General features: G+C 46.4%; 2 protein-coding genes across 2 annotated transcripts in view; both read right to left on the bottom strand.

Moving 5' to 3' along the window:
* Window positions 1-5,722, bottom strand: part of MCCC1 (methylcrotonyl-CoA carboxylase subunit 1) — a 31,572-nt gene extending 25,850 nt beyond the window's left edge. Inside the window, exons 1-3 of the mRNA XM_056849570.1 lie at window positions 5,691-5,722; window positions 3,440-3,486; window positions 664-803 (exon numbers count right to left, since the gene is read on the bottom strand). Of these exons, the coding sequence (XP_056705548.1) occupies window positions 664-744 (81 nt within the window). The 5' untranslated portion in view covers window positions 745-803; window positions 3,440-3,486; window positions 5,691-5,722. The remainder of the gene's footprint in view (window positions 1-663; window positions 804-3,439; window positions 3,487-5,690) is intronic.
* A 7,598-nt stretch (window positions 5,723-13,320) lies between these two features.
* Window positions 13,321-26,274, bottom strand: LAMP3 (lysosomal associated membrane protein 3). Its single transcript, XM_056849773.1, has 6 exons — window positions 26,223-26,274; window positions 22,795-23,552; window positions 20,916-21,038; window positions 15,654-15,711; window positions 14,612-14,779; window positions 13,321-13,519 (listed from the first exon to the last, which is right to left on the bottom strand). Exons 1-6 carry the CDS (start codon window positions 26,272-26,274, stop codon window positions 13,380-13,382), a joined length of 1,299 nt encoding a protein of 432 aa, XP_056705751.1. The 3' UTR covers window positions 13,321-13,379.
* Window positions 26,275-27,163: the final 889 nt, after the last annotated feature.

Raw genomic sequence — 27,163 nt, 5'->3', positions numbered from 1 at the left:
GCTCACAAGGTGAGTCCCAAACCCAAGTTGCTGTAGTAGCTGAAGCCAACTTGGGCCAAAGTACTGGATTCAGATTGAATCATAGAATCACAGAGCTGGCAGGGACCACCAGGGTTATCTAGTCCGATCACCTGCACAATGCAGGAAATTCACAACTACCTCCTTCACACACACCCCAGTGACTCCTACTCCATGGCCAGAAGATGGCCAAGATGCCCTCCTTCTCATCATCTGCTTAAGGTAATAGAATCAGCATTGGATTGAAGCCCTCCACAAAAATGGGCATGCTTGGCAAAAAAATTTTTAAAAATCTACATCAGTTGTGCAATTAAGACTAAATCTACATATTGGTTTCCCGGCATCTGCAAGGTACTGGAACAAAGTGTTGTATAATCTGAGCAGTACCGAAACATTTATTTCCAGAAACAGAAATCTTCGTTGCATTAATTACTGCCACACCCCTTTTTTCTACTCCTTCAAAGTTCAACTGTTCCTTCCTTAAAATACATCACTGTTGGCAAAAATCAAAGACTCAGCCTATGGCTTCTATGAAACAGAAAGTTAACGTAGGAACAGCGTCATCTAAATCTGTGCAAAGCCAAGCCTCAACTTCACTCGGTTTCTCGAGAATACACCTGAAAAGGTTTGACAGAGCGGTTTTACCATTGCAACATGCATTGAATTCCTGTCAGCGTCGCTGTAGACCGCCACAGATGTCACCCCCAGCTTCCTGGCAGTCCGCATAACCCTGCATGCAATTTCACCACGGTTTGCAACCAGAATCTTCTCAATAGTGCTTTGTCCTGGTGTTTGAAAAAAGGAAACACAACATGGAAAAGAATCAGGGCATTCTTTTTCCTGCAAATACCTCCCTAGATTAGAATGTCCAGGCATAACTTTATTAAATTATGTTAATCTGTCTTCCAAATAACAAACAGAAGGGATAGACACGTGATGTTTGTTTTCTCCAGTGACAACTCCAGACATGCTGTTTGACTAGGCTTGCCAACTAAGTGGGGTCTGGAGATCTCCCAGAATTACATTGGATCTCCAGACTACCAAAATCATTCCTCCTGGAGAAAATGACTACTTTGGATAGTGGACTCTATGGCAATATATTCTGCCGAAGTCCCTCCCTTCCCCAAACCCTGCCTTCCCCAGGCTCCACCCCCAAATCTCCAGGAATTTCCCAACCCAAAACTGACAGCCCTATATTTGACCCTTAAAAGAGGAGGCAGTATGTTTCTAGGGAAGGAGGAGCTAAATCTCCCATCCATGCATACACCATTTCCCTGCTGCAAATGGATTCCCTGGGCTAAGTCCTGGCAGAGCAAAAAGATAGGCACACTAAAGATACTACGGTAGTCTTTTTTAAAGAGCTGCACAGGAACGCCATTTTTAAAACATATATTTTTAACTAGGGGAATGGCATAAGAACATAAGAAAGGCCCTGCTGGATCAGACCAAGGCCCATCAAGTCCAGCAGTCTGCTCACACAGTGGCCAACCAGGTGCCTCTAGGAAGCCCACAAACAAGACGACAGCAGCAGCATTATCCTGCCTGTGTTCCACCCCACCCAAAATAATAGGCATGCTTCTCTGATACTAGAGAGAACAGGTATGCAGCATGACCAGCATCCATTCCAACTAATAGTCATGAATACCCCTTTCCTCCATGAACATGTCCACTCCCCTTTTAAAGTCCTCCAAGCTGGCAGCCATCACCACATCCTGGGGCAGGGAGTTCCACAATTTAACTATGCGTTGTGTGAAAAAATAGTTCCTTTTATCTGTTTTGAATCTCTCACCCTCCAGCTTCAGCAGATGACCCCGCGTTCTAGTATTATGGGACATGGGAAGAGGAGTTCACATACATTCCACTGCATTTTTAAAGGCCAAATTTAGACGCTTCGAGGACTAAACCGCAGAACTTCCACAATTCGTATAGCGTGGGCCTGACTTTCACTTGAAAGTTCATGCATCATTGGGGGCAGACCCAACAGGGGTTTGTTTTGTTCTAAGAGATTTAAAGGGGGCTAGAAAGGATCACCTGAAGCAAGGATGCTCATGAAACTATTGCCACTATGAAACAGGTTTCTAATATTGTTTCAAACCCCTGCAAAATGCATGCAGTCAGAGGTGACCGCGGGACAAAAGAAACGCACTTGCAAAACCATCTCCCAAACCATTTCGACCATATTAATGTTGATCATGAAACTTCCACTCTTTCTCTCTAGGGATCAGAGGCGGGAAACGTTTAATTCAGGAAGCATCCAGGTTGCCCCCCTCAGGGCCACGGAAAGAAAGAAGGGCTTTAAGCAGTTCCAGCTGAATGCCAGGCCCATGCCTGGCTGCGATGCTGGCAGCAGGCTGGCACAGCGCAGTTGCTGCTGCCTTGCTAGATGCACAGGCGGCAGAATTCTCCATGCATCACAACATCAAGGCAAAGAGCCGAAAGCTGCCAGAATATATAACAGACTACGCCCAGGAATGCTGGACTTATGTGGCAGTTTGCTTCACCTCACTTTTGCATCCCTTTCAGGTCTGTGGAATAGTATGAAGAAACCTGAAAAATTAGGATTGCCAGCTCCAGGTTGGGAAATCCCTGGAGAATTGGGGGTAGAGCCCGGGGCAGGGTGGGATTTGGAGGAGGGGAGAGACCTCAGCAGCGAATAATGTCATACAGTCCCCTCTAAAGCAACCATTTTCTCCAGGGGAGCTGATCTCTGTCGTCTAGAGATGAAGAGTTGGTTTTTATATGCTGACTTTCTCTACCACTTAAGGAAGAATCAAACCAGCTTACAATCACCTTCCTTTCCCCTCCCCACAACAGACATCCTGTGAGGTAAGTGGGGCTGAGAGCCCTCTAGGAGAACTGTGACTAGTCCAAGCTCACCCAGCTGGCATTATGGGTAGGAATGGGGAAAACAACCTGGTTCACCAGATTAGCCTCTGCCGCTCATGTGGATGAGTGGGGAATCAAACCCAGTTCTCCAGATTAGAGTCCACCATTCCAAACCACTGCTCTTAACCACTACACCATGCTGGCTCTCCAGATCAGCTGTAATTCTGGGACAACTTCAAGGCCAACCTGGAAGCTGGCAATCCTAGAACATATTTCACGGCAGAGCTGGAAAATTCTAGTTGCGTTGGAACGACCAGGAAATATGCAACATTTTTCTGTTACCAGTTCTGGAAGCCCAGCAACTCATATAATTCTCCTGTTTTATCCTCACAACACCCCTGCTATGTAGGCTAGGATGGGAGTGCGTGACTAGCCCAAGGTCAACCAGCGAGCTTCTATGGCCAAGTTGGGATTGGAAGATGGGTCTCCCAGATACTAGTCTGACCCTCTAACTACTATACCATGCTGGTATCCTAAAAATATTTAAAATGATTAAAACAAGCTTCCCTGGAAGAAAACAATTCAAACAAGTTACCTGTCGCAGAAGCATATTTTGCAACTCTTGGTGTCCAAATCCATTTTCTGTGTTTGGGACAAACAGCAAAACACACAGTTGCATTAAAGACAGATACAACCAAGCAATTTTGCATTCCTAAACTGGCAGCTGGTAAATGTTTTATCACATTTAATTATTCATTCATTTATATTAAGAGTGGGAATTGTATTAGAAAGGCAAGGATAGGAAAAAAATTCAGGAATCAAACAGTTTGATGCGATGTCTACAAAAATCAATTTTCCTCCCCAGGTCCTAAAGAATGAGGTGAAGTCCTCTCCACATGTTCCATGAGGGGCGCATAAATGATGTTGTTAGGTGTGGAGAGGTGAGTCAGGAAAAGGGTGTGCAAGGAAAAGGGTGTGGAAGGAAGGCACACAACTGAGCATGCGTGGCGGGAAGGCTTGCAAGAGGGAGAAGGATGCACGGGCAGGAGGGGGAGTGGAAAGGTAGGCATGAGGAGGGCCTGGTGGTGGGCAAACAAGGGCCACTCAAAACCAGGAACCAGCCCTGAGACCAGAACTCAGAGCCGCAAGTTCACACGGATTCCGCCACGAAGCTCACCAGATGACCATGAGCCACTCAGGCTCTCTGAGCCACGCTGACCTCACAGGGTTGTCGTGAGGCTAAACTGGGGAAGGAAGAACCGTGAACACACGACCCTGTGCTCTTTTGAGACGGGGAAAGCTCCAAACATGCTCGATGGGGAGCCGCCTGCCGATTTCGAGAGAGGAGGTGCATCGGCCCATTACAACTGCACTCCCACTCTATCCATTTCTCCCCCTGCAAGGTGCTCAAGGGGAGGAAAGGCAGCATGGGATAGCCATCGCTCGTCAGATCTTGGAACCAGGGTCAGCCCTGGTTAATATTTGGACGGGAGACCACCATGGAATCCCAGGGTTGCTATGCAGAGGAAGGCACTGGCAAACCGCCTCTGTTAGGGCGCTTTCACACATGCTGAATAATGCACGTTCACTCCACTTTCAATGCACTTTAATGATCGTTTGCAAGTGGATGTTGCCGTTTCACTCACTCCATTTTTGCATGGTAATTAGCAGCACGTTCCAGGCTGAATTGCCCCGCATATATTTTTTTTAATTTTGTACGCTGAACCATCATTTCAGAAGCGACTGCGAAGCCAGCGCACGAGGGAAGTGTAGAATTTCAATTTATTTAAAAATATTATTCTATAAAGGTACAAGTTTAATTAATACTTGTAAGCTGTAGTTATCTATATAAGCCAGTAGGGAGCGGTATATCCTAACAAAAGTTTTAAAACTTTTGCACAGGTGTAAAGGTTACATCAGAGACTAGTATAGAATAACTATGGTGAGCTAATCATCAATTGAGCTCAAAGTGGGCGGACACAGCACAAAATTATACTGCATCATGCAATCTAATCTAACAAAGGACTCTAAAAGTGTATAAATATCTCTCCATTTTGTATAATAATTCACAAGTGTGGTTTTAGGTCGGGAAACCCACATTCTCTCTTATGCTGGCATAAATAAACATATCTCTTGCTTCTAAAAAAAATAACCTCAGTGGTCCCTGTTCTTGGTGGGCCTGTGCCATTAAACAAGGTCTGGCTTTTGCATCCAACACGCAGACCTGCTTCGCATTACTAAAGAGCCCACTGAACGCGACCTTTGGTGTTTGCCACGAAGAATCCCCCTCAAGGAACCATGCAAAACAACCGAGGCGTGTTAGCCACGCACATGCTAACGGCTATGCAAACAGGAACAAAGGAGCAGGCGAGTGGGGGGGTGGAATTTCCCCCTTTTGCGTCGGGACCGTGAAAAGGCATTTTTAAAGTCGCGTTTTTTTAATAAAAAAAAATAGCTTCGAGCGAGCGTCAAAACCGACCCTGCAAAAACGGCCCCGGTTGCAAAAGTGCATCATTTGGGCATGTGGGAAAGCGTCGGTCTCTTGCCCCGAAGCGACTTCACACCCACAAGGAGATCAGGGGAGACGTCGGCGGTTCTCCCCCCACACACACACACACCTCTCCTGCGCCCGCCGCCCAACAACCCCGCGAGGTCGGCCAGGCCGTGGCGAGCTCGGAGGCGCCTCAGCTCCGGAGGGGAGCCTCCTCCCCACCCCACCCCCAAACAAAAAAACACGGCCTGAGGGAGCGGAGAGGGAGACCCCCCGCCAGTGGGGCCGCGAGGGGCCTGCGGGCCTCGCCCGGGCCTCCCTCTCTCCCGCCCCGAGCCCGCCCGGCCGCACTCACGGGCCTTGAAGTCCCCGCAGGGCCCGGCGCCGCCACCCGGCCGCTCGGACGAGGCCCGCGGCCGCCATGGCTGCGCTGGCGACGGGAGGCGGCGCCTGGGCCTAGAAGGAAAGCCGGGGCCTAGCAGGAAGGGCGGGCCGCGGCGCCTGGGCCTAGTAGGAAGGCCGCGCCTGGGCCTAGCAGGAAGGCCGCGGCGCCTGGGCCTAGCAGGCGGGCCTGACGCGGAGGCCCCGGCAGGGCCTGGGAGTCGGCCCCGCTGGAGGGCGACGGCGCTTTCTTCTTCCGAGTCAGCGCGGGAGAGGAGGAGGAGCCCCGCCGCCGCCGCCGCCGCCCCCCCTGCAGCCGAAGCGACGCCTTTCCTGGGCCGCTTAGGAAGGGGAGGTTTTGCCTTTGGGTTTCGTGTGTGTGTGTGTCAAGTCGCTTCCGACTCATGGCGACCCTATGAATGAAAGTCCTCCAAAATGTCCTATCTTTGACAGCCTTGCTCAGATCTTGCAAATTGAAGGCTGTGGCTTCCTTTATGGAGTCAATCCATCTCTTGTTGGGTCTTCCTCTTTTCCTGCTGCCGTCCCCTTTCCTAGCATTGTCTTTTCCAGTGACTCTTGTCTTCTCATAATGTGACCAAAGTACGACAGCCTCAGTTTAGTCATTTTAGCTTCTAGGGTCAGTTCAGGCTTGATTTGATCTAAAACCCACTGATTTGTTTTTTTGGCAGTCCACGGTATCCGTAACCCTCTCCTCCAACACCACATTTCAAAGGAATCTATTTCCTTCCTATCAGCTTTCTTCATTGTCCAGCTTTCACACCCATCCATAGTAATAGGGAATACGATGGCATGAATTAACCTCATCTTGGTGGCCAGTGACACATCCTTACACTTCAAAATCTTTTCTAGCTCCTTCATGGCTGCTCTTCCCAGTCTCAATCTCCTTCTGATTTCTTGGCTGCAGTCTCCCTTTTGGTTGATGGTGGAGCCAAGGGATAGAAAGTCTTCAACAATTTCAATTTCCTCATTGTCATCCTTAAAGTTGTGTAATTCTCCTGTAGTCATTACTTTTGTTTTCTTGATGTTCAGCTGTGGTCCTGCTTTGGCACTTTCTCTTTTAACTTTCAGCAGTAGCCGTTTCAAGTCTTTGCTATTTTCTGCCAATAATGTAGTGTCATCAGCATATCTCAAATTATTAATGTTCCTCCCTCCAATTTTCACTCCACTTTCATCTAAATCTAATCCAGCTTTCCTAATTATATGTTCTGCATATAGTTTGAAGAGATAGGGAGATAAAATACATCCTTGTCTGACACCTTTGCCAATTGGAAACCATTCCGTTTCTCCATATTCTGTTCTAACTGTGGCCTCTTGTCCAGAGTACAGGTTGCGCATTAAAACGATCACATGTAGTGGCACACCCATTTCCTTTAATGGGTTTCATGCGAAGCCTCAAAACTCAAAACTGACGAAAAAGCCCAGCTGGCCGTTTATGCACGGGAGGTTTTGCTGCTCTCTGGATGCACATTTCCCCAATCCAGATTCTCAGAATCCGGATTGGGGAAATGTGCATCCAGAGAGCGGCAAAACCTCCCGTGCAGAAAGCCCCCCATGCAGAGTTCTGAGAATCCGGATTGGGGAAATGTGCATCCAGAGAGCGGCAGATCCAAAGCAAAACCTCCCGTGCATAAATGGCCAGCTGGGCTTTTTCGTCGGTTGTTGTGCGTTTGTTTTTTTTTCAACATACGGGCCTGATTATAAATAGTTAGTTTTTTCCCCCCGCATTCATGCATAAATGATGTTGTTAGGCGTGGAGAGGTGAAAAGAGAGACCCGGAAGCGCAGTGCTTTTTTTTAAAAAAGCAAAATTTTAAAGGCAAGGACCTTCCCCATCCTTCACACAATGCATAGTTAAATTGTGGAACTCCCTGCCCCAGGATGTGGTGATGGCTGCCGATAAGGAAGGCTCGAAGAGGGGAGTGGACATGTTCATGGAAGAGAGGGCTGTTCATGGCTGCTAGTTAAAATGGATACTAGTCATGATGCATACCTATTCTCTCCAGGATCAGGGGAGCATGCCTGTTCTATTAGATGCTGTGGAACACAGGCAGGACAATGCTGCTGCAGTCGTCTTGTTTGGGGGCTTCCTAGAGGCACCTGGTTGGCCACTGTGTGAACGGACTGCTGGACTTGATGGGCCTTGGTCTGATCCAGCAGGGTTTTCTTATGTTCTTATAATGCATACCTATTCTCTCCAGGATCAGATGAGCAGGCCTATCATATTAGGTGCTGTGGAACACAGGCAGGCTAATGCTGCTGCAGTCGTCTTGTTTGTGGGCTTCCTAGAGGCACCTGGTTGGCCGCTGGGTGAACAGACTGCTGGACTTGATGGACCTTGGTCTGGTCCAGCATAGCCTTTCTGATGTTCTTATCACACACACACACAATACGGACTTCGCTGGACCAAGGGTCTGATTCAGTAAAAAGCAGCTTCATGCGTACACATGAGATGGAGATGTTACAGAGATATAACTGAAGTCATTAACATCTGTAAAGGGTAGGATGTCCCATAATATGAGCGCCTATAGTGAGTGAGGAATCCCAGGTCATTATTAAGTCCTGGTGGTGTTGTCAATGTTAAATTGCTTGATGTTTTGGCACAAGTGGTGACTGTGCTTAATAGAGACAGGGCCGACTGCTAGGATGCCTCCGTGTTTTTATGTGTGCAGCCCTCCCTGTTTTCTTTTGGGGGAATTGGAAATGTTTGTTTATCTAAGTATTGTCATTGATTTTTAAAAAAATCCATTAAGAAACTGTCCAAAAAATAATGGTCTTTCTTCATAAGAACATAAGAAAAGCCTTCTGGATCAGACCAAGGTCCATCAAGTCCAGCAGTCTGTTCACACATAGACCAACCAGGTGCCTTTAGAAAGCCTGCAAACAAGACGACTGCAGCAGCACCATCCTGCCTGTGTTCCACAGTAGGAAGAAAGCAGATTGCTGAACTAAACATTTTCTGGTTTTCAATTCTTTTTCTCACACAGAAAAATAGACAATAGTTAGCAGAACAGAGGGGTACAAAATCATAACTGATTTTCATAGACATGCTTCAATAAATTTGCATTCATATTATGTGATGATCGTATATACACATATGCCCTATATCTTAAAAAAAACCAGACACGCACACAAAATTCACACGGAATACACAGGTTCATGAAAACCTTAATTCTGCATTCATTATTCTTCTTGTGGGAAAAGTACAGAAAAATATATTTGTCCATATTTATGTTTCCACTGATTCAAATGAACATATATACTTCAACTATTCGGTAGGGGGAGGTGGAATTAAGAGAAAATTCCTGGAAGCAGCCTTAGCAAAGAAAAACATGATAACTTACAATTCAACTAAGTAGTTGTGTGAATCATTCCCCAACAGGTTTAGCAGTGTGTAACAAAAGTAGATTTCTTAGAAATGTGGTGTTGGAAGAGAGTGCTATGGATACCATGGTCTGCGGAAAAAACAAATCGGGGTTCTAGATTAAATCAAGCCGGAACTGTCCCTAGAAGCTAAAATGACTAAACTGAGGCTATTGTACTTTGGTCACATTATGAGAAGACTAGAGTCATTAGAAAAGACAATCTTGCTAGGAAAAGTTGAAGACAGCAGGAAAAGAGGAAGACCCATCATGAGATGGATTGACTTTATAAAGCAGTGGTTCCCAACCTTTTTTGGGCCAGGGACCACTAGGGCTTTTTTTTGTTCGGAGCAGGGACCCCAAGGTCCAAAATAAAAATTCCGAGGATTTGAAAATAAACTTTAATCCGCCTTTCAGCAAATGGTTTCCGATCTTATGCGCCACCTATGGTTCTAACAGTTAGGATTTCTGTGCTGTGTTTTAGTATTTGTTTTATTGACATATTTATTTGATTTTATGGCTGTTGTCGCCCTGAGCCTGGCCTTGGCCGAGGAGGGCGAGCTACGAATTGAAATAATAAACAAACCAGATTTTTTTTTTTATAAATTTTTTTTTTCATAATAAACACACAAAAAAAGAAAAAGAAAAAAGAAAGAAAAAAAAAGAAAGAAAAAATACATATACATAAAAAGAAAAACAAAAATTACATGTTCAGGACACAATTTATCCGCTAATACAATATTCAAATCACTCTATAAGGCATGTGCCCTGAATCCAGAACCCATACCCCCACCGGTGCCCTCCACCATTGGACTTCCGATGGAGTGTTATGACATATCAGAAAAAAATCTATTATTATATCATATTAAAAATCATATTGTACTATAATTCGTTAACTATACTTTTAAAATCCGTTTTTGCCACTTTATCCCAATATGCGGTGGCTTTTACCCACGTACATTTAAATTCCTCCATATCTTTATCATGTAAAAATGCTGTAATTTTGGCCATCCGCATATACATCCATAATTTTTCTCGCCACTCTTTGATTGAAGGTTTATTTGTTTGCTTCCATTTTTTAGCAATTATAATTCTTGCTGCAGCAAAACTATATTGGCAAATGACTCTATCACCTTTATCCAAATCTCTTTTTGGTATACCCAATAAACAAAAGGCGGGGTCTTTCTTAATTTTTGATTTAATCAAATCATTAGTTTCATTCAAAACTAATCTCCAAAACCTCCTTATTTTTTCACAAAGCCACCAAACATGCATAAATGTGCCTATTTCTGTACCGCATTTCCAACAAATAGCTTCCTCGTCTTTCTTCATTTTACTTAATAATACTGGGGTTATATGCCATCTATAAAACATTTTATACAAATTCTCTCTTATTTCATTTGAAATTGTAAACTTAAATTCTTTTTTCCATAACTTTTCCCAAATTTCCAAATCTATATTATAACCTAAATCTCTCATCCATTTCAACATCACTAACTTAATCCTTTCTTGTTCTAAATTTATTTCTATAAGTAATTTATAAACCCTACCTATCAATCCTTTATTTCCCTTAGATAGTATAATCTCAAATTTTGATTTGGTTTGATTAAAACCCAACTTATTATCTTTGTTAAAAACATCTCTTAGTTTATAATACATAAACCAATCTTTAATCAAAATTTCTTCTCTTGATTTCAGTATCCATATACCATCTTTGTATTCTGTTATTTCTCTGTAGTTATCACAATCCAAATTTAAATGTACACCTCTTCTCATGAATGCTTCTATAGGGTTAATCCATCCGGGTGTTTTACTTTCAAAAACTTCTTTATATTTATTCCATATTTGCAGTAAATGTTTCCTGATAATATGAGAATTAAATTCTTTATTTACTTTCTCCTTATCATACCACAAGTAAGCATGCCACCCGAATCTCAATTTAAAACCTTCTAATTCTAATAGTTTCGGATTCAACAAACCAGATTTTAACCAAGTTTAATTTAATCATTAAACTTAGAATAATATTTGAGTATATGTTTTTATAATAGGGAACTTTTAATTGAAAATATTAATTTATTATGGGTTTGTAACTTTCGTGGACCTTAATTTAGTTCTCGCGGACCCCTGGGGGTCCATGGACCCGCGGTTGGGAACCAGTGTTATAAAGGAAGCCACGGCCCTCAGTTTGCAAGGATGGTGCCGAATTGTTTTCTGTTGCCCCAGGAGGTCAGACCAGAACCAACGGGTTAAAATTAAATCAGAAGAGTTTCCGTCTAGACATTAGGAAGAATTTTCTAACCATTAGAGCGGTTCCTCAGTGGAACAGGCTTCCTTGGGAGGTGGGGAGCTCTCCTTCCCTGGAGGTTTTTAAGCAGAGGCTAGATGGCCATCTGTCAGCAAGGCTGATTCTATGAACCTAGACAGTTCATGAGAGGGAAGGCACCTTGGCCATCTTCTGGGCATGGAGTAGGGGTCACTGGGGGCATGGGGGAGGTAGTTGTGAATTTCCTGCATTATGCAGGGGGTTGGACTAGATGACCCTGGTGGCCCCTTCCAACTCTATGATTCTATGACAGGACATTGATTCTTAGGGATTGCCATGAGTCGGAAGCGACGCATGCACACACAACAAAAGCATAGTGGAGTAAAGCCATAGAGCAATGGTTATAAAGCGAACCAACCAATATGTCAACGCTCCAGCATGCAACCTTGTTTTGTAGTGTTGCCAACCTCCAGATGGGACCTGGAGTTTTCCTGGGGTTACAACTGATCTCAAGGCTACAGAGATCAGTTGCCCTGGGGAAAACAGCAGCTTTGGAGTTCAGACTCGATGGAGAAACAAAGGTTCTATAGGAATTTCAGAAGCTGGCATTGGCAAGCCTATTGCCCTGCAAGCATGGAGGTCAAAAGGGGGGTGGGGGACAGACATCAAAGCTAGGGGTCCCCAACCTTTTTGAACCTGTGGGCACCATTGGAATTCTGACACGGTGGTGGGCGTAACCATGAAACAGCTTCTGTAGGAGTTACTGCCAACCACAAAGTAGCTGGTATGGTAGGCAAAGCCAACCACAAAGGCCCTATCTGGCCCTGCCCACTTTCTAAAGCCACTTGGCAGGTGCCATAGTACCCGCATGGGCACCGCGTTTGGGATTCCTGATCTAGAGAAAAACAGGGAAGGTACAGGAACAAGAGGGAAGAAGCCCGTAGATCCCAGATTCTGGAGTGAGCAAGTCAGGATCTACCCCTTCTTAACCGCATCCTAATTTCCTGCCAATTCACTGTTGTGGGCACTTTCACACAGCCCAAATAAAGCACTTTCAATCCACTTTCAATGCACATGTTCATGGAGGAAAGGTATTCATAGCTATTAGTTGGAATGGATGCTGGTCATGCTGCATACCTGTTCTCTCTAGTATCAGAGGAGCATGCCTATTATTTTGGGTGCGGTGGAACATGGGCAGGATGGTGCTGCTGCAGTCATCTTGTTTGTGGCTTCCTAGAGGCACCTGGTTGGCCACTGTGTGAGCAGACTGCTGGACTTGATAGACCTTGGTCTGATCCAGCAGGGCCTTTCTTATGTTCTTATGTTCACTTTGAAGGTGGATTTTACTGTGTGAACTGGCAAAATCCACTTGCAAACGATTGTTAAGGTGCAGTGAATTCACACAGACCCTCCCTGAGTACCGGCTCTTAAATATATTGATTATTTTGCAACATTTTGCTCTAACACATGAAGAATCTTGAAAACCTGAGATAATTGAACATCTTTAACAAACTTGGATGGTGCAAACGGAGTTGGTATTTTGCCTATTGCACCATTATTAATTATTATAATTTACTTCACTTCTCTTGGGATATTTTACATGTATTACTGCCACACAGAAAGCAAGGGTATTCACATAAAAATAAGTGCACGAATGTCAGTTTAAAAGTATATATAAAAGCAACTTTAAATGCAAATATTTGATTTGTGACTGCAGCTGCCACTGCAAAATAAGCAGAAGCAGAACCTTGGTTCCCCCTGTCCAATTGTGACTTGTTGAGGATGCCAACTCCAGGTTGGGAAATTCCTGGGTGGGGCCTGGGGAGGGCAGAGTTTGTGAAGCGGGGGGGGGCAGCAGTGGGGCACACAATTCTGTACAGTCTGCCCTCCAACATGGATTTTTTTTCTCCAGGGGAACGGCTCTCTGTGGTCTGGAGATCAGCTGTAATTCTAGGTCTCCAGGCCCCACCTGGAGGTTGGCAACCTTATTTGCTGGGTACATTCTTCAATAAAGTGGTGAATCAGATGCGGTCGTATCCTCTGTTGGGTTTTCTGTTGTAAATCACGCAGGTGGTGATGATAATGATCAATAATCCTGCCAAACTGAGGCCTACCGCAACTGGGATAATTCTCTTGTTTCTGTCTGGAGCACACTCTTCCACTGCAATTGAAACCAGATTATTAAGTGTATATCATGCAATAACAATCATGTTCTTTCCTTTTAGGGCAACACAACTTGCCCTATTCACCCAAAGCCTATAAGCGCACTCTGTAGAACTTACATTCCAGCCAGTTTTAATTATTTGATATTCAGTCCATTTACGTTCCGGCTAGTTTTAATAATTTGATATTCAGTCCATTGATGATCAGAATAGGCATTTTTTTTAGCTTAATTCATTAATTTTTTAGCTCACAGCTGTTTGTTCTCTTAAACCAGAAATGCCAAGAAAAGACATTGAGAACTTGGACATGCACTTCTATTCACTGACTCTTTTAAGGTTGCTGGCAACGAGTGGGAGTTGGGGGGGACTGTCAAAAACAGCCTAGCATGATGCAACAACGTCACTTCTGGGTGAGTACCCTTAGAAATCAAGGACGTTCCTGGAGTGTCCTTCAACATGGTGATGTCATTTCTATGTAGGGTTGCCAAATCTGGGTTGGGAAATTCCTGGATATATGGGTGTAGAGTCTGGGGAGGGACCTCAGCAGTGTATAATGTGAGAGTCCACCCTCCAAAGCAGTCATTTTCTCCAGGGGAACTGATTGTTGTAGTCCAGAGATCAGCAGTAATTCCGGGAGATCTGCAGACCCCACCTGGAGGTCGGCAACTAGGGTTGCCAGGTTCCTCTTCGCCACCGGCGGAAGATTTTTGGGGTGGAGCCTGAAGAGGGCGGGGTTTGAGGAGAGGAGGGACTTCAATGCCATAGAGTCCAATTGCCAAAGCGGCCATTTTCTCCAGGGGAACTGATCTCTATCGGCTGGAGATCAGTTGCAATAGCAGGAGATCTCCAGCTAGTACCTGGAGGTTGGCAACCCTATTGGCAACCCCACTTCTAGTTACTTGCCTCAAAATGTGTCACGATATCACCTGATGCTAGGGGTTGCCAGGAGGGCGGGGTTTGGGGAGGGGAGGGACTTGTGCCATAGAGTATTCCTCTTTTTATTCCTGTGTTGCACTTGCTCCTAGAAGAGGTTTTTACATCTGTCGGATCCTTTTTGTAGGAAATTCTTTAACACAGGGACGTTTACTTACCTTTCCCAAATTGGTTCCCGACAATATCAAAGGCTTGCAGTTGGGTATTGACAGCCAACAGCCGAATGTTTTTGTCCATATCTATGGTTTGCTTGCTGAAGCATTTAAAAGAACTACCAATTGGAGTTGTAAAGAGCTGGACAGTTTCGATTCCATAGTACAGTGAACCTGAAGCGCACAAATAAAGAGAAACAAACACCTGAGGGGTTTTGCTGGAAGTGAAGCAATTATTGGGTTGAAGGGTAATTGGCATGGCTAAGCGCTTGATCCAGTAATCCTCTGGATTGGGCACCAGTTCCTTGCCACCTGTACTACCAGGGATGCTAGCTGGAGTAGCAACTGCAGTCAGGTCAAACTGGCCGAATGATAATAACACAAACCAGAATCCTTGTCTTTGCATCAGGTGATTCCAGAGAGCCAATCCAGCACCACCAAGCTACCCTTCTTGCACCTTCAGGCTAAGGATGCCAGGTAGTGGAAGGGATGTGGGGGGGGGGGGGGCGGGCAGCATCCCAGGACCAAAATTAACAAGAACAATAAGGGCTCATCTACTTACAGGAAGTTCTTACCATTAAGTTTTCATTGATTCTTAGACCCACCCTACATATGGGTAGGGTTACCAGCTCCGAGCTGGGAAATACCTGGAGGTTTTTGGGGCGGAGCCTGAGGAGGGCGGGGTTTGGGGAGAAGAGGGACTTCAATGCCATAAAGTCCAATTGCCAAAGCGGCCATTTCTCCAGGGGAACTGATCTCTATTGGCTGGAGATCAGTTGTAATAGCAGGAGATCTCCAGCTACTACCTGGAGACTGGCAACCCTACATATGGGTCATGGGTAGCATGCAGGGTTGGCAGGCTTTCAGTAAATGCAATCATAATGTCTGAAAAGGGCCATCAGATCGAGTGAGTTAAAGTTGCTCTGTAACCCAACACACCGGCTCTCGGAGACCCATTTCTCAGGCCTGCAGAATGCCTGAGGCAAGGATGAAGTCCAAAATTGCCAAATGCCCCCCGGGGGTGGTGGTGAATCAACATGGTACTTACCCTCAGAGGGTACCCTTAAATTGGCTTCGATCACATAGACATAATATACATCTGTGGCCTAAGGAGAAAAAAGGTGATACAATTATCCACATAACTGCATAGAGTTAATACATCGTAGCATGTGGTCACAACCAACAGTATGTACAATACATCCAAAAAACAAACCTATGCTGAATTGTATATAAACACCAAGGAAAAAGCAATACTAAACAATAATTATATTCAGATCTTATACAATGAACATACAAACTAGCGAAAACACGAACCAACAATACATACAATCACAGATGGAAAAGTATTCCAGAGTACTAATTGCTACAACTCAGGAGTAACATAATACAAATAGCTGGCTTGGAACGGTAGCACCGTGCAAAAACCAGAAGATTAAATGGGGAAAGGTGCAGCTTCACAGAGCCGGTTAGCTTCAAAATCGCCCGTGTTTCAGGCTGCTCGAAGAAAATACAGGACTCGAAGAAAATACAGGATACAGGTACATGTTCTCTGGATATTAATACGCATTTCGGGACAGTGCTTCATCAGCCTGCAATGGTATAGGCTATAACCACCATGAGAGCTTTAAATAATTGATAGCCTCAGCTTCACAAATCACAAAATCACACAAGGGTGGAAGAGACCACAAGGGCCATCCAGTCCAACCCCCTGCCATGCAGGATCCCACAATCAAAGCGCTCCCGACAGATGGCCATCCAACCTCTGCTTAAAGACCTCCAAAGACAGGGACTCCACCATAGATCCTTTCTATGCAGTTGTTTGGTGTCCCTGATATCACAGCTCTTCGTCTAGTAATCTTCTGGTTTTTGCACGGTGCTACCGTTCCGAGCCAGCTATTTTTATTACGTTACTCCTGAGTAGTAGCAATTAGTACTGTGGAATACTTTTCCATCCATCAAAAAAGGCAAGAGTCCAGTAGCACCTTAAAGACTAACAAAAATATTTTCTGGTACTTTTCCATCCGTGATGGTTATGTATTGTTTGTTCGTGTTTCAACAGTATGTGCAGACATAGAGACCATCAGAAATGTTTTGATTACAGTTGCCAGCTCTGGGTTAGGAAATTCCTGGAGATTTGGGGTTGGAGCCTGAGGAGGGCATGGTTTGGAGAGAGGAGAGACCTCAGTGGGGTGTAATACCGTAAGAGTCCACCCTCCAAAGAAGCCCTTTCTCCAGGGGAACTGATCACTGTACTCTGGGGATATTGTAATCTCGGGATATCTCATGGCCCCACTTGGAGGCTGGCAACCTCAGTTATGGGGGTCAATCATTGGGATGAGCGTTTGGGCTCCATACCTCTCCTTGTAACCCTTTTGGGGCATCAGGTCGGCCACTGAGAAACAGGGTGCTGGACTAGGTGGATCACTTGCCTGACTCAGCAGAGCTCTTCCTACACCAGATCCTGAAGTACTACAATCATATTCCTGTTTTCATCTGGGAAATGTTGGAGGGTCTTTATATTTCAGTTTTTGGCACACACAATGCCATGTTTCTGCTCCCAGGTTTGACGTGTATAACTTTTATAGAGACAGGGTATCAAACCACATCTTAAGTGTAACAAAAAAAAAAAAATCAAGGCTCCAAGACGATGAAATGCAAACATCCAGAGGGGGAAAGGTGCCAGGCGAGTCCCTCCCTGCTCATATTTCAAAGCAACCTGTGAAACCTTTTCTTAGAGGGAAGGGCTGGGATGTGCAGCATTGCACCACCAGATATCTTGTTCTCAGAGAGCGGCGGGGGGAGTTAGGGGACATTCAAAGGTTTCCTTCAGCATCTTCGTCGAAGCTGTTCCAGGTGGTACTTGGATACTCCGTTGCACAACACGTCCTCGGGATCCCACTTCAGTAAACAATAACGCTCTCTTCTGGTTAAGAGCAAACCCTCGAAGCCAAGACTTTGTTTGCGAGACAAGGTGTTCCTGCTTGTGCAGCTCCCACGGAACAAGAGTCAAGGGGCCATTCCAGACAATGGGGTTTTTGTACGATACGTTCCCATGCTCATTGGGAAAATGACACAATTTCCAGGACCCCCTTGGCATCAGAATTCTACTTTGATTATGTAGGTTTCCAAGCAAAACACAGTATTTATTGGTTCTGTGCATTTTTCTCCCACCTTTCCTCCAAGCAGCTCAGGGTAGAATACATAGGTCAATCCTCCTCCGTTTTATCCTCGTAACAGAAGAGAGAACAAAACATTCTCTCCAGGATCAGAGGAGCATTCCTATTATATTAGGTGCTGTGGACAATGCTGCTGCAGTTGTGTTGTTTGTGGGCTTCCTAGAGGCATCTGGTTGGCCACTGAGTGAACAGACTGCTGGACTTGATAGGCCTTGGTCTGATCCAGCAAGGCTTTTCTTATGTTCGTATGTTCTTATGTTCTTAAAAAAGAGCCTAGCCCTGGGGGTAAATGCTCTATGTGTGTTCCAGCTGCAGCTCATGGACTTCCACAGTCCATGTTAGCTTGCCACTAACATTGTGTCTGTCTATCAGCATGTGTTGAAAGTTAAGAGGACAACTGGGGCAGGGAGCAGAAGGCCGTGGGCAGAGGCTGTGTCTGAGGTTCATATGGCCACCTCTGCAATGAAGAGGAAGAAGAAGAAGAGAAGAAGAGTTGGTTTTTATATGCCAACTTTCTCTACCACTTAAGGGAGAATCAAACTGGCTTACAATCACCTTCCTTTCCACACAACAGACACCTTGTGAGGTAGGTGGGGCTGAGAGAGTTCGGAGAGAGCTGTGACTAGCCCAAGGTCACCCAGATGGCTTCATGTGGAGAAGTGGGGAAACCAACACGGTTCACCAAATTAGAGTCCGCCGCTCCTAACCACCATACTGGCTCTCATCTGGCAGATTTTGGGTGGGCTAAAGCTTCCACTGCCTTGCTCACCAGGAACAGGAGCAGCTAATTCTGCTTTCCTCATTGTTCCCCACATGGCTCTGAGTTTATAAAGTGCTTTTGCTGGTTAACAGGGAGAAAGAGGAGAGGCAGATGAGTATGAGTCGCCTCCCAAGCAGAGAACCATTCAGTGCCATGGAATTGCAAATGACCCTAGCCAGAAAGGAACAATAGGCCTTCAGAGTCCCACCTATGCCATAATCATATCTAAGCTACATAGAGTTTCAGAAGGCCAAAGTAAAGAGTAGACATTCCTGCAGAGAGGATCTGACATGTGTAGGGGAAAGGGGAGATAATAAAACCACTCAGCGTGTTGAAGAAGCAGCTCTATTTTTACATACACTAAGAAGGTGGAAGGAATCCACCATTACCCTAGAACAGGAATGGGGAACCTTTTTCCTGCCAAGGGCCATTTGCACATTTATAACATCATTCGGGGGCCATAACCAGGTGTAGATCTCCCGGCGGGGGGGAGGCTAGGGTTGCCAGGTCTCCAGCCACCACCTGGAGGTTGGCAACCCCAGGGGAGGCCACGCAGAGAAGGCCTGGAGGGCACCCCTGCTCCCCCCGTCCTCCCCCCCAGGCGGGAGGGCAACCAGCGGTGGGCCCGAGCAAACGAGGCGCCAGGGGGGCGCAGCCCGCAGCCAATCCGCAGGGAAGGAAGGGAGGAAGGAAAGAAAACAGAGAAAGAGGAAAAGGGAGGGAGGGGAAAAGAGAGAGAAAGGGAGAAAGAAATGGAGGGAGGGGGGAGAAAGAAAGAAAAGGATGGAGGGAGACAGACAAAGAGGGAGAGAAAGGAGAGTGACAGAAAAAAAGAAATAAAAGCCTTCCCCCCCACACACACACCCGCGCACGCCAGCCCCACATGACCAGGCCCCAGCCTCCACGCCTCCCACACACACACACACACACACACACCCAGCCCCGGAGCTCCCGAGGGCCACGGAAAATGTCCTTGGGGGCCGCATGCATCCCCCAGGCCTGAGGTTCCCCATCCCTGCTCTAGAAAGTAGCATATGAACACATGGTTCTGAGATCGCCACTACCTGAAGATACTGAAACCAAGGTAACGAATTATTTCTAAATACTTGCAACTCCAAGAATTATATCGTATATCCTTACCATCTGTAGGGGTATGTACAGAGTTCGGGATTAGAGGATTGTGTGTTATCACCTTTTAACATTCTTGCTTAGTCTATTGAGTTTGCAGATGCGGTGCGTGCTTTTAATTTTGTTATTAAACTTCTTTTCATTTTTAATGCGGTCAATCTGATCTCTGTGACCCACGTTAAACCCCTGTTCAATCGACATGTACCAGGAGTAGAAAGCAAAGGAGCAAGTGGTTAAACCCTACTCTCCTAGAGTGCTCAACTGAGTGCATGTTGGTCCCCTCGGTAGCGAGTGAAAGTGAAAGGAGAGGTGCAAATGTGGTACTATGCCTTTAAGTGACAAAGCGGCTGCAAGCCCTGTTTCCCCAGGAAGGAAGGAGTATGACCTCCACTGGTTCTTGGGAGGGGACACTTAAGAGGTGTTGAGAGACAGTGGAGTGGGTGATGAGTGGTGGGAGTGCCACAGCAAAGGGCACTCAGGACATTCAGTTGCTGACTTAAGAGTAGCCGTTCTCTTACAAAGGGACTTCAAAGGGCGATTAGAAAGAGAGGCTGCTGAATTACAACTAATACTGAAGATGAAGATAATGCATTCTCCGGGACTGAAGAGGGACTTGGGATTCCTGTCTCCAATGCTGATTTCTCCATGCCTACTACCCCTCTGCATATCACACCTGATCCAATCATGCCTGCTAATGTCATTTACCTGGTATTTACATTTACATGCTATTGCCACCGAGTGTGTGAATTCACTCTTCTCTACTTAAGGATAGATGGACTCACATTCTAGCGGTATCTGAAGAAGTGAGCTGTGGCTCACGAAAGCTCATACCCTGCCAGAAATGTTGTTAGTCTTTAAGATGCTTCCGAATCCGGACTCTTGCTCTTTTCTACTACTGCATCGAAGGGTGGCAGCCTCAGGCGTAGGGTAGCCGACCTCCAGGTACTAGCTGGAGATCTCCTGCTATTACAAGTGATCTCCTGCTGATGGAGATCAGTTCACCTGGAGAAAATGGCTGCGTTGCAATTGGACTCTTTGGCCTTGAGGTCCCTCCCCTCCCCAAACCCCACCCTCCTCAGGCTCTGCCCCCAAAACCTCCCACTGGTAGCGAAGCGGGACTGGGATACCCTACTCAGACAGTACTCTTAAGTGGCCACTACTAGGGATAACCATTCATGTAGAAAAGGAACCACAGCAGTGGCCCGAAAAGGCTTAAGTCCTAGATCCGTTCTAATGAAGTTCTTACCTTTCTGAAAGTAAAGCGGATGAAACCACCATGGAAAGTAATATTCAGCGTCGACTGCAGATTTCCGCAGCTTCCTGATGTCTGCGTGGCATTCGGGTCAATGTTAAGATACTCTGCTTTCTTCTGTGGAAAGAAATGAAAGCAACACAGAGCCGATGCTTGATGCCCCTCATCTAGGGTTTTTATTTAGAAGCCCCACCCTTTTCAGCAGTTCCAGCTGCTCTCTTAGGGGCTGCTTCTTGTAGCCACTGTAGCAAATGAACTCTACTATACCAGTTCACACGCCGTTGCCTCTGTATATTGCCTTGTTTTGACTCCTCTAGTAGGGTTGCCAACCTCCAGGTAGTAGGTGGAGATCTCCTGCTATTACAACTGATCTCCAGCCAATAGAGAGCTGTTCCCCTGGACAAAATGGCCGCTTTGGCAGTTGGACTCTATGACATTGAAGTCCCTCCCCAAACCCTGCCCTCCTCAGGCTCCGCCCCCAGAACCTCCTGCCGGTGGTGAAGAGGGACCTGGCAACCCTGCTCCTCTACAGAGGAATGGTGCAGGCCCAAAACTAGATTGGAGAGATTACAGGACAAGAAGCAGGTCACGGGAACTCACAGTCCCCCATGTTTGAATTGTGGAACTCCCTGCCCCAGGATGTGGTGATGGCTGCCAACTTGGAAGCTTTAAGAGGGGAGTGGGCATGTTCATGGAGGAGAGGGGTATCCATGGCTACTAGTCAAAATGGATGCTAGTCATGATGCACACCTATTCTCTCTAGTATCAGAGGAGCATGCCTATCATATTAGGTGCTGTGAAACACAGGCAGGATGGTGCCGCTGCAGTCGTCTTGTTTGGGGGCTTCCTAGAGGCACCTGGTTGGCCACCGTGTGAACAGACTGCTGGACTTGATGGGCCTTGGTCTGATCCAGCATGGCCTTTCTTATGTTCTTATGTTAGGGAGAAGAAGCAAGTGGGCACAAGGGAATACATCTGTGGGCATCATGGAACCCGCTGGCAATATGTTGGGGATCACTGGCATAGACCTTTTTAAAAATTGGAGGTGTGGGAATGGAGGTTGAGGGGGGACATGATTGCTCTCTTTAAGTACTTGAAAGGCAGAGAGTGATTCCTGGTGGCAGCAGAGGATAGGACTCGCAATAACAGGTTGAAATTACGGGTGGAAAGGTACCAGCTGGATATTAGGGGAAATTTTTTACAGTAAGAGTAGTTCAGCAGTGGAACCAGCTGCCCAGGGAGGTGGTGAGCTCTCCTTCACTGGCAGTCTTTAAGAACATAAGAAAGGCCCTGCTGGATCAGACCAAGGCCCATCAAGTCCAGCAGTCTGTTCACACAGTGGCCAACCAGAGAAGCCCATAGACAAGATGACTGCAGCAGCATTATCCTGCCTGTGCTCCAAAGCACCTAACAGAATAGGCAAGCTCCTCTGATGCTGGAGAGAAGAGGTATGCATCACGACTAGTATCCATTTTGACCAGTAGCCATGGATAGCCCTCTTCTCCCTGAACATGTCCACTCCCCTCTTCAAGTAACAGAAAACAACTCGGCACCATCCTCTATATGACAGCCCTTCAAGTACTTGAAGATGGTTATCGTATCCCCTCTCAGTCTTCTCCTCTTCAGGCTGAACCCCTCTCCTCCATGAACATGTCCACTCCCCTCTTCAAGCCTTCCAAGTTAGCAGCCATCACCACATCCTGGGGCAGGGAGTTCCACGGTTTAACTATGCATTAAGCAGTGGCTGGACAAACACTGGTCAGGGATGCTCCGGGCTGATCCTGCATTGAGCAGGGGGTTGGACCAGATGGCCTGGATGGACCCCTTCCAACGATATGATTCCATGAACTGGAAGGGAAACGCTGCAGCTTACTGTCTTGCTGTTTTGAACCATGATTGTCAACCCCGTGGAGGCTTTAATGCAGTCTTCTGTTCCGTTCTTGACACTGTAAACCCCAGTGGCGGCCGGAGCTGGTTTAGGGGAAAGGGTGGGCTGTACTGAGGTGGTTGGCAAGAGAATGGTGGTTTTATTCCATCCTGGAGCAGACGTCATATTCCTCACGGCCCCTGTATTTGCTGTATGTAGGTGTGTTGTCCGGTTCATCCATTGTATGGTGATACGCTCGGGGGTGGTCTCACTTGCCCCCTCGGCTTTTCCTGTAGTCGATGGCATTGGGTGGACAGTAGTTTCCTGGCGTCGGGGTGTCCTGGGTTCCGATGCTGTCTTTTGCGGAGCTGCTGTCGTTTCCAGGACTGTGTGAACTCCGGTTCGGTCTGTCAGTGGTTCGGATGGCGCGGCTGTTCCCCCTGTAGTTTTCAGCGTGGTGGGTATTCCAACATGACCGGTTCGTGATGTGGGATTTGCAGATGTCACGCTGGTGGCAAAGACCTGTGCGTGGCCAGCCGTTTGGTCATCGGAGGAACTAGAAGGAGTTGTTTGGTCAGCCGCTGGTGGTGTTTCAGAGCCTCTTTGTGCTGCCGAAGCTTCTGACCCACCATCTGGAAAAGATGAGCTCGGGGGGCTGGAAGCAAGAGGTGCAGGAAACCTTCTTGGCGGGAATGAGTTGGATTGCCAAACCGCAAGGGTGTGCCGGCCATTATCCACTAGCCCAGCACTGCAGGGCAAAAATGCTGCAAAGGAGCAAAGAACGGATTTAATCACGTTGACTCCACCAAACAATTTCATTCCTTTTGTACCATCTCAGCAGGGTTTCTGGGGGGGAGGGCGGCTTCCTTATTCCGCACAAGCACAGACAGGATTGCCAGGTCCCTCTGCCACCGGCGGGAGGTTTTTGGGGTGGAGCCTGAGGAGGATGGGGTTTGGGGAGGGGAGGGACTTCAATGCCATAGAGTCCAATGGCCAAAGCGGCCATTTTTTCCCAGGAGAACTGATCTCTATCAGCTGGAGGTCAGTTGTAATAGCAGGAGATCTCCTGCCACCACCTGGAGGTTAGAAAAATCAAGACTCGTGCTGAGCATAGTGATACAGATACAAAAAAACACAGTATGGCCAATCAAAATGGAATAGTATCAGTTTTAGGTGGGCAACCCTGAGCCCAGGCCCTATTTGCCTGAGTGATTCCATTCTTCAGCCGTGCCTGCTAAAGCAGGGGCAAAGTTTCGCTTGCACTTTCTGTAAGCTGGTTTTCTGAAAGACTGTACCCAAAGAAGGTTTGGGAAAAGCATGAATGAGAAGGTGCAGATGTCCACTCCTCTTTGCCTACATATGTACCACCTCCGACATGATTTCTCTCACTTCCCTATTTCCTCCTACCATTGGTGGGCTTTTTCTGGCTTCAAAAACACACATATGGGCAGTAGATATATCGCTGTAGCGTTATTACATTATAGCAATATTGGGGGGGGGGGAAGGAAGAGGAAGAAGAGGAAGAGTTGGTTTTTATATGCCAACTTTCTTTACCACTTAAGGAAGAACCGGCTTACAATCACCTTCCCCTCCCCACAACAGACACCCTGTGAGGTAGGTTGGGCTGAGATAGTTCAGAGAGAGCTGTGTCTCTAGCCCAAGGTCACCCAGCTGGCTTCATGTGAAGGAGTGGGGAAACCAACCTGGTTCACCAGATTAGCCTCCGCCACTCATGTGGGAGTGGGGAATCAAACCCAGTTGTTCCGATCAGAGTCCACCGCTCCAAACCACCTCTCTTAACCACTACACCATGCTGGCTCTCTAGGGTTTTCAAGGCAAGAGACATTCAGAGGTGGTTTGGCATTGCCTGCCTCCGCGTCAGGACCCTGGTAGTCCTTGGAGGTTCCCATCCAAATACTAGCCAGGGTTGACCCTCCTTAGCTTCCAAGATCTGATAAGATTTGGCTAGCCTGGGCTATCTGGGTCGGGGCAGCAATATCGCTGCAACCATTATATTAAACAAAAGTGGGGAAAAGTACTCTGGAGATGAAGGGGGAAATGGCAGATAGGAGGGGCTACTACATGGAATACCCACATGTGGAAACTCCTTTGCTCTCTGTATTTACAGCAGGGATGAGAGCAGAATGGGGAATCACCCCCCCCAAAGAACCACTGCAGTGTGGGGAAAATGGTAAGCAGGAACGCCATGTAGAAGCAACTTACAAGTTAGCACCTGAATTCTGTGCATTCTTCTTCTGTCCCAGTCCCCTTTTCCTTTTGTGTTGCATGTATTGAATTGTGGGCGTTCATTTTGAAATATAAACTAATTACGGGCAGAAATAAGTTTCCCACTGAAACTAAAAGAAACAAATAAAGGATCGAATAAAGCAAGGGTGTCGAACTCAATTGCTGTGGGGGCCGGATATGACATAAATGTCACATGGCCAGGCTGGGATATGCCTCGCCAGCCCAGATTGGGACTGGAGGGGGTGGCTACCTCTAGTGGCTCGCGGGCCAGATGTGCTCTCAAGGGGTCGGATCTGGCCCACTGCCCTTATGTTTGACACCCCTGGAATAAAGGACAGAATGAAGAACCTAAAAAGGAATAAATAATTATAATAAAGAGAAGATTTTTTAAAACAAAAACAATCATTCACAATTTTTAAGCTCAGGGATGTTCATCACAAAATCTCAACGAAGTTGGGAGGCAATGGGTATATTTTATTTATTTATTTAATCATCCATTCCTTAGATTTGTACCTTGCCCTCCCCGGCATAGCCGGGTTCGGGGTGGCTTCAAACACAATAAATACAATGCACAATGTATATCAACATTAGAATATATAACTGAAAACGTGGTGTAGTGGTTAAGAACAGTGGTTTGGAGTGGTGGACTCTAATCTGGAGAATCGGGTTTAATTCCCCACTCCTCCACATGAGTGGCGGACGATAATCTGATGAACCGGGTTGGTTTCCCCACTCCTACACATAAAGCCAGCTGGGTGACCTTGGGCTAGTCACAGCTCTCTTAGAGCACTCTCAGCCCCACCTGCCTCACAGGGTGTCTGTTGTGGGGAGGGGAAGGGAAGGCGATTGTAAGCCGGTTTGATTCTTCCTTGTGGTAGAGAAAGTCGGCACATAAAATCCAACTCTTCTTCTTCTAAAACTATAAACCTATTCTAAACTGACAACTTGGGCACACAGCCCAGTGGCTAGGACAAGAAGGTAACCCTACATTTAATAGCTATGCAGGAGAAGGATTCTCAGCAGCCGTGACTTTCATTTCCTCATTCATTTTGGCAGCTGACTAAATTGCCTCTTTCGCACAGCTGTGAAAGCCATAAGAGATCCCGGCCCTTACTTTTTTACAAGATTCTCAAAATGCCAGGCGCACATCACAAACTGTGATCATGTCAGATTGTCTCTCTACTCACCATTGGCCAGGATGAGAAGTGATCCCAACACCAGCAGCTTCGGCCAGCTCATAGTGCCGGGAGATGAGGACTTAGCTGTGCCTTAGTGAAGAGCTTTCTGCAGATGGGAAGCGCAGCTCAAGGAGCACAGAGGTTTTGGTGCTGGCAGCCAACATATCATGAGATGGGTGGGGGAAGCTATTCATGAGTTGCAACCCACAGCCCGGTCACAAAAAGCTGGCAGAACTGAAAATGGAAGCAAAACTTGCTGATGGTCTTCCCCGGTGAACGTGATTCTCTCTTGAAACCCAGGATCTGGCTGTCATTTTAGGATAGGTGGAGTTCAAAGACATTTAACAACATTTGCTCCATGTACAGGTGTGTATGGGTGCTGGTGGAAGGGAGCAAGAGAACGGCATTGTGTGACTGTGTCTGCTTGTATGTATACCCATGGAATCTGGAGTCAAGAGGCAGTCCCCCACACACACACCGCATGCCCTGAAAACTTACTTCTACATCTTCAGAAAAGGATAATCAGAACTGAATAAGCAGTATATACTCACGCTGAGACCGAATTCGTATGTCCTTATCAAAGTCCTTTTCATTCCCTTTCTCCTGCTATTGCTCTAGTGAAAACAGAAATAAATGTGCTTGGATCAGGCACAGGGTTGCCATCCTCCAGTTGGGAGATCTCCCAGAATTACAACTGATCTCCAGACTACATAAATTGCTTATTTATTATTCAGTCATTTATTTAAAGCATTTATTCCACTTTTCCTGGAGAAAATGGCAGCTTTGGAAGGCGGAAGGCATGGCATTATACCCGACTAGGGTTGCTAACCTCCAGGTACTAGCTGGAGATCTGCTGTTACAACTGATCTCCACCCGAGGCCAATGAGAAAAAAATAAAAATACAAGAACCAGCTTCCTTGGTTTCAGCCTAGAAAACCTTGGGTGCTAGA

This window comes from Euleptes europaea, chromosome 5, assembly GCF_029931775.1.
Source record: "Euleptes europaea isolate rEulEur1 chromosome 5, rEulEur1.hap1, whole genome shotgun sequence".
Classification (NCBI taxonomy): Eukaryota; Metazoa; Chordata; class Lepidosauria; order Squamata; family Sphaerodactylidae; genus Euleptes; species Euleptes europaea.
Note: the sequence above shows the minus strand (reverse complement) of the source record. Positions and strands in the feature narration are given on the sequence as shown.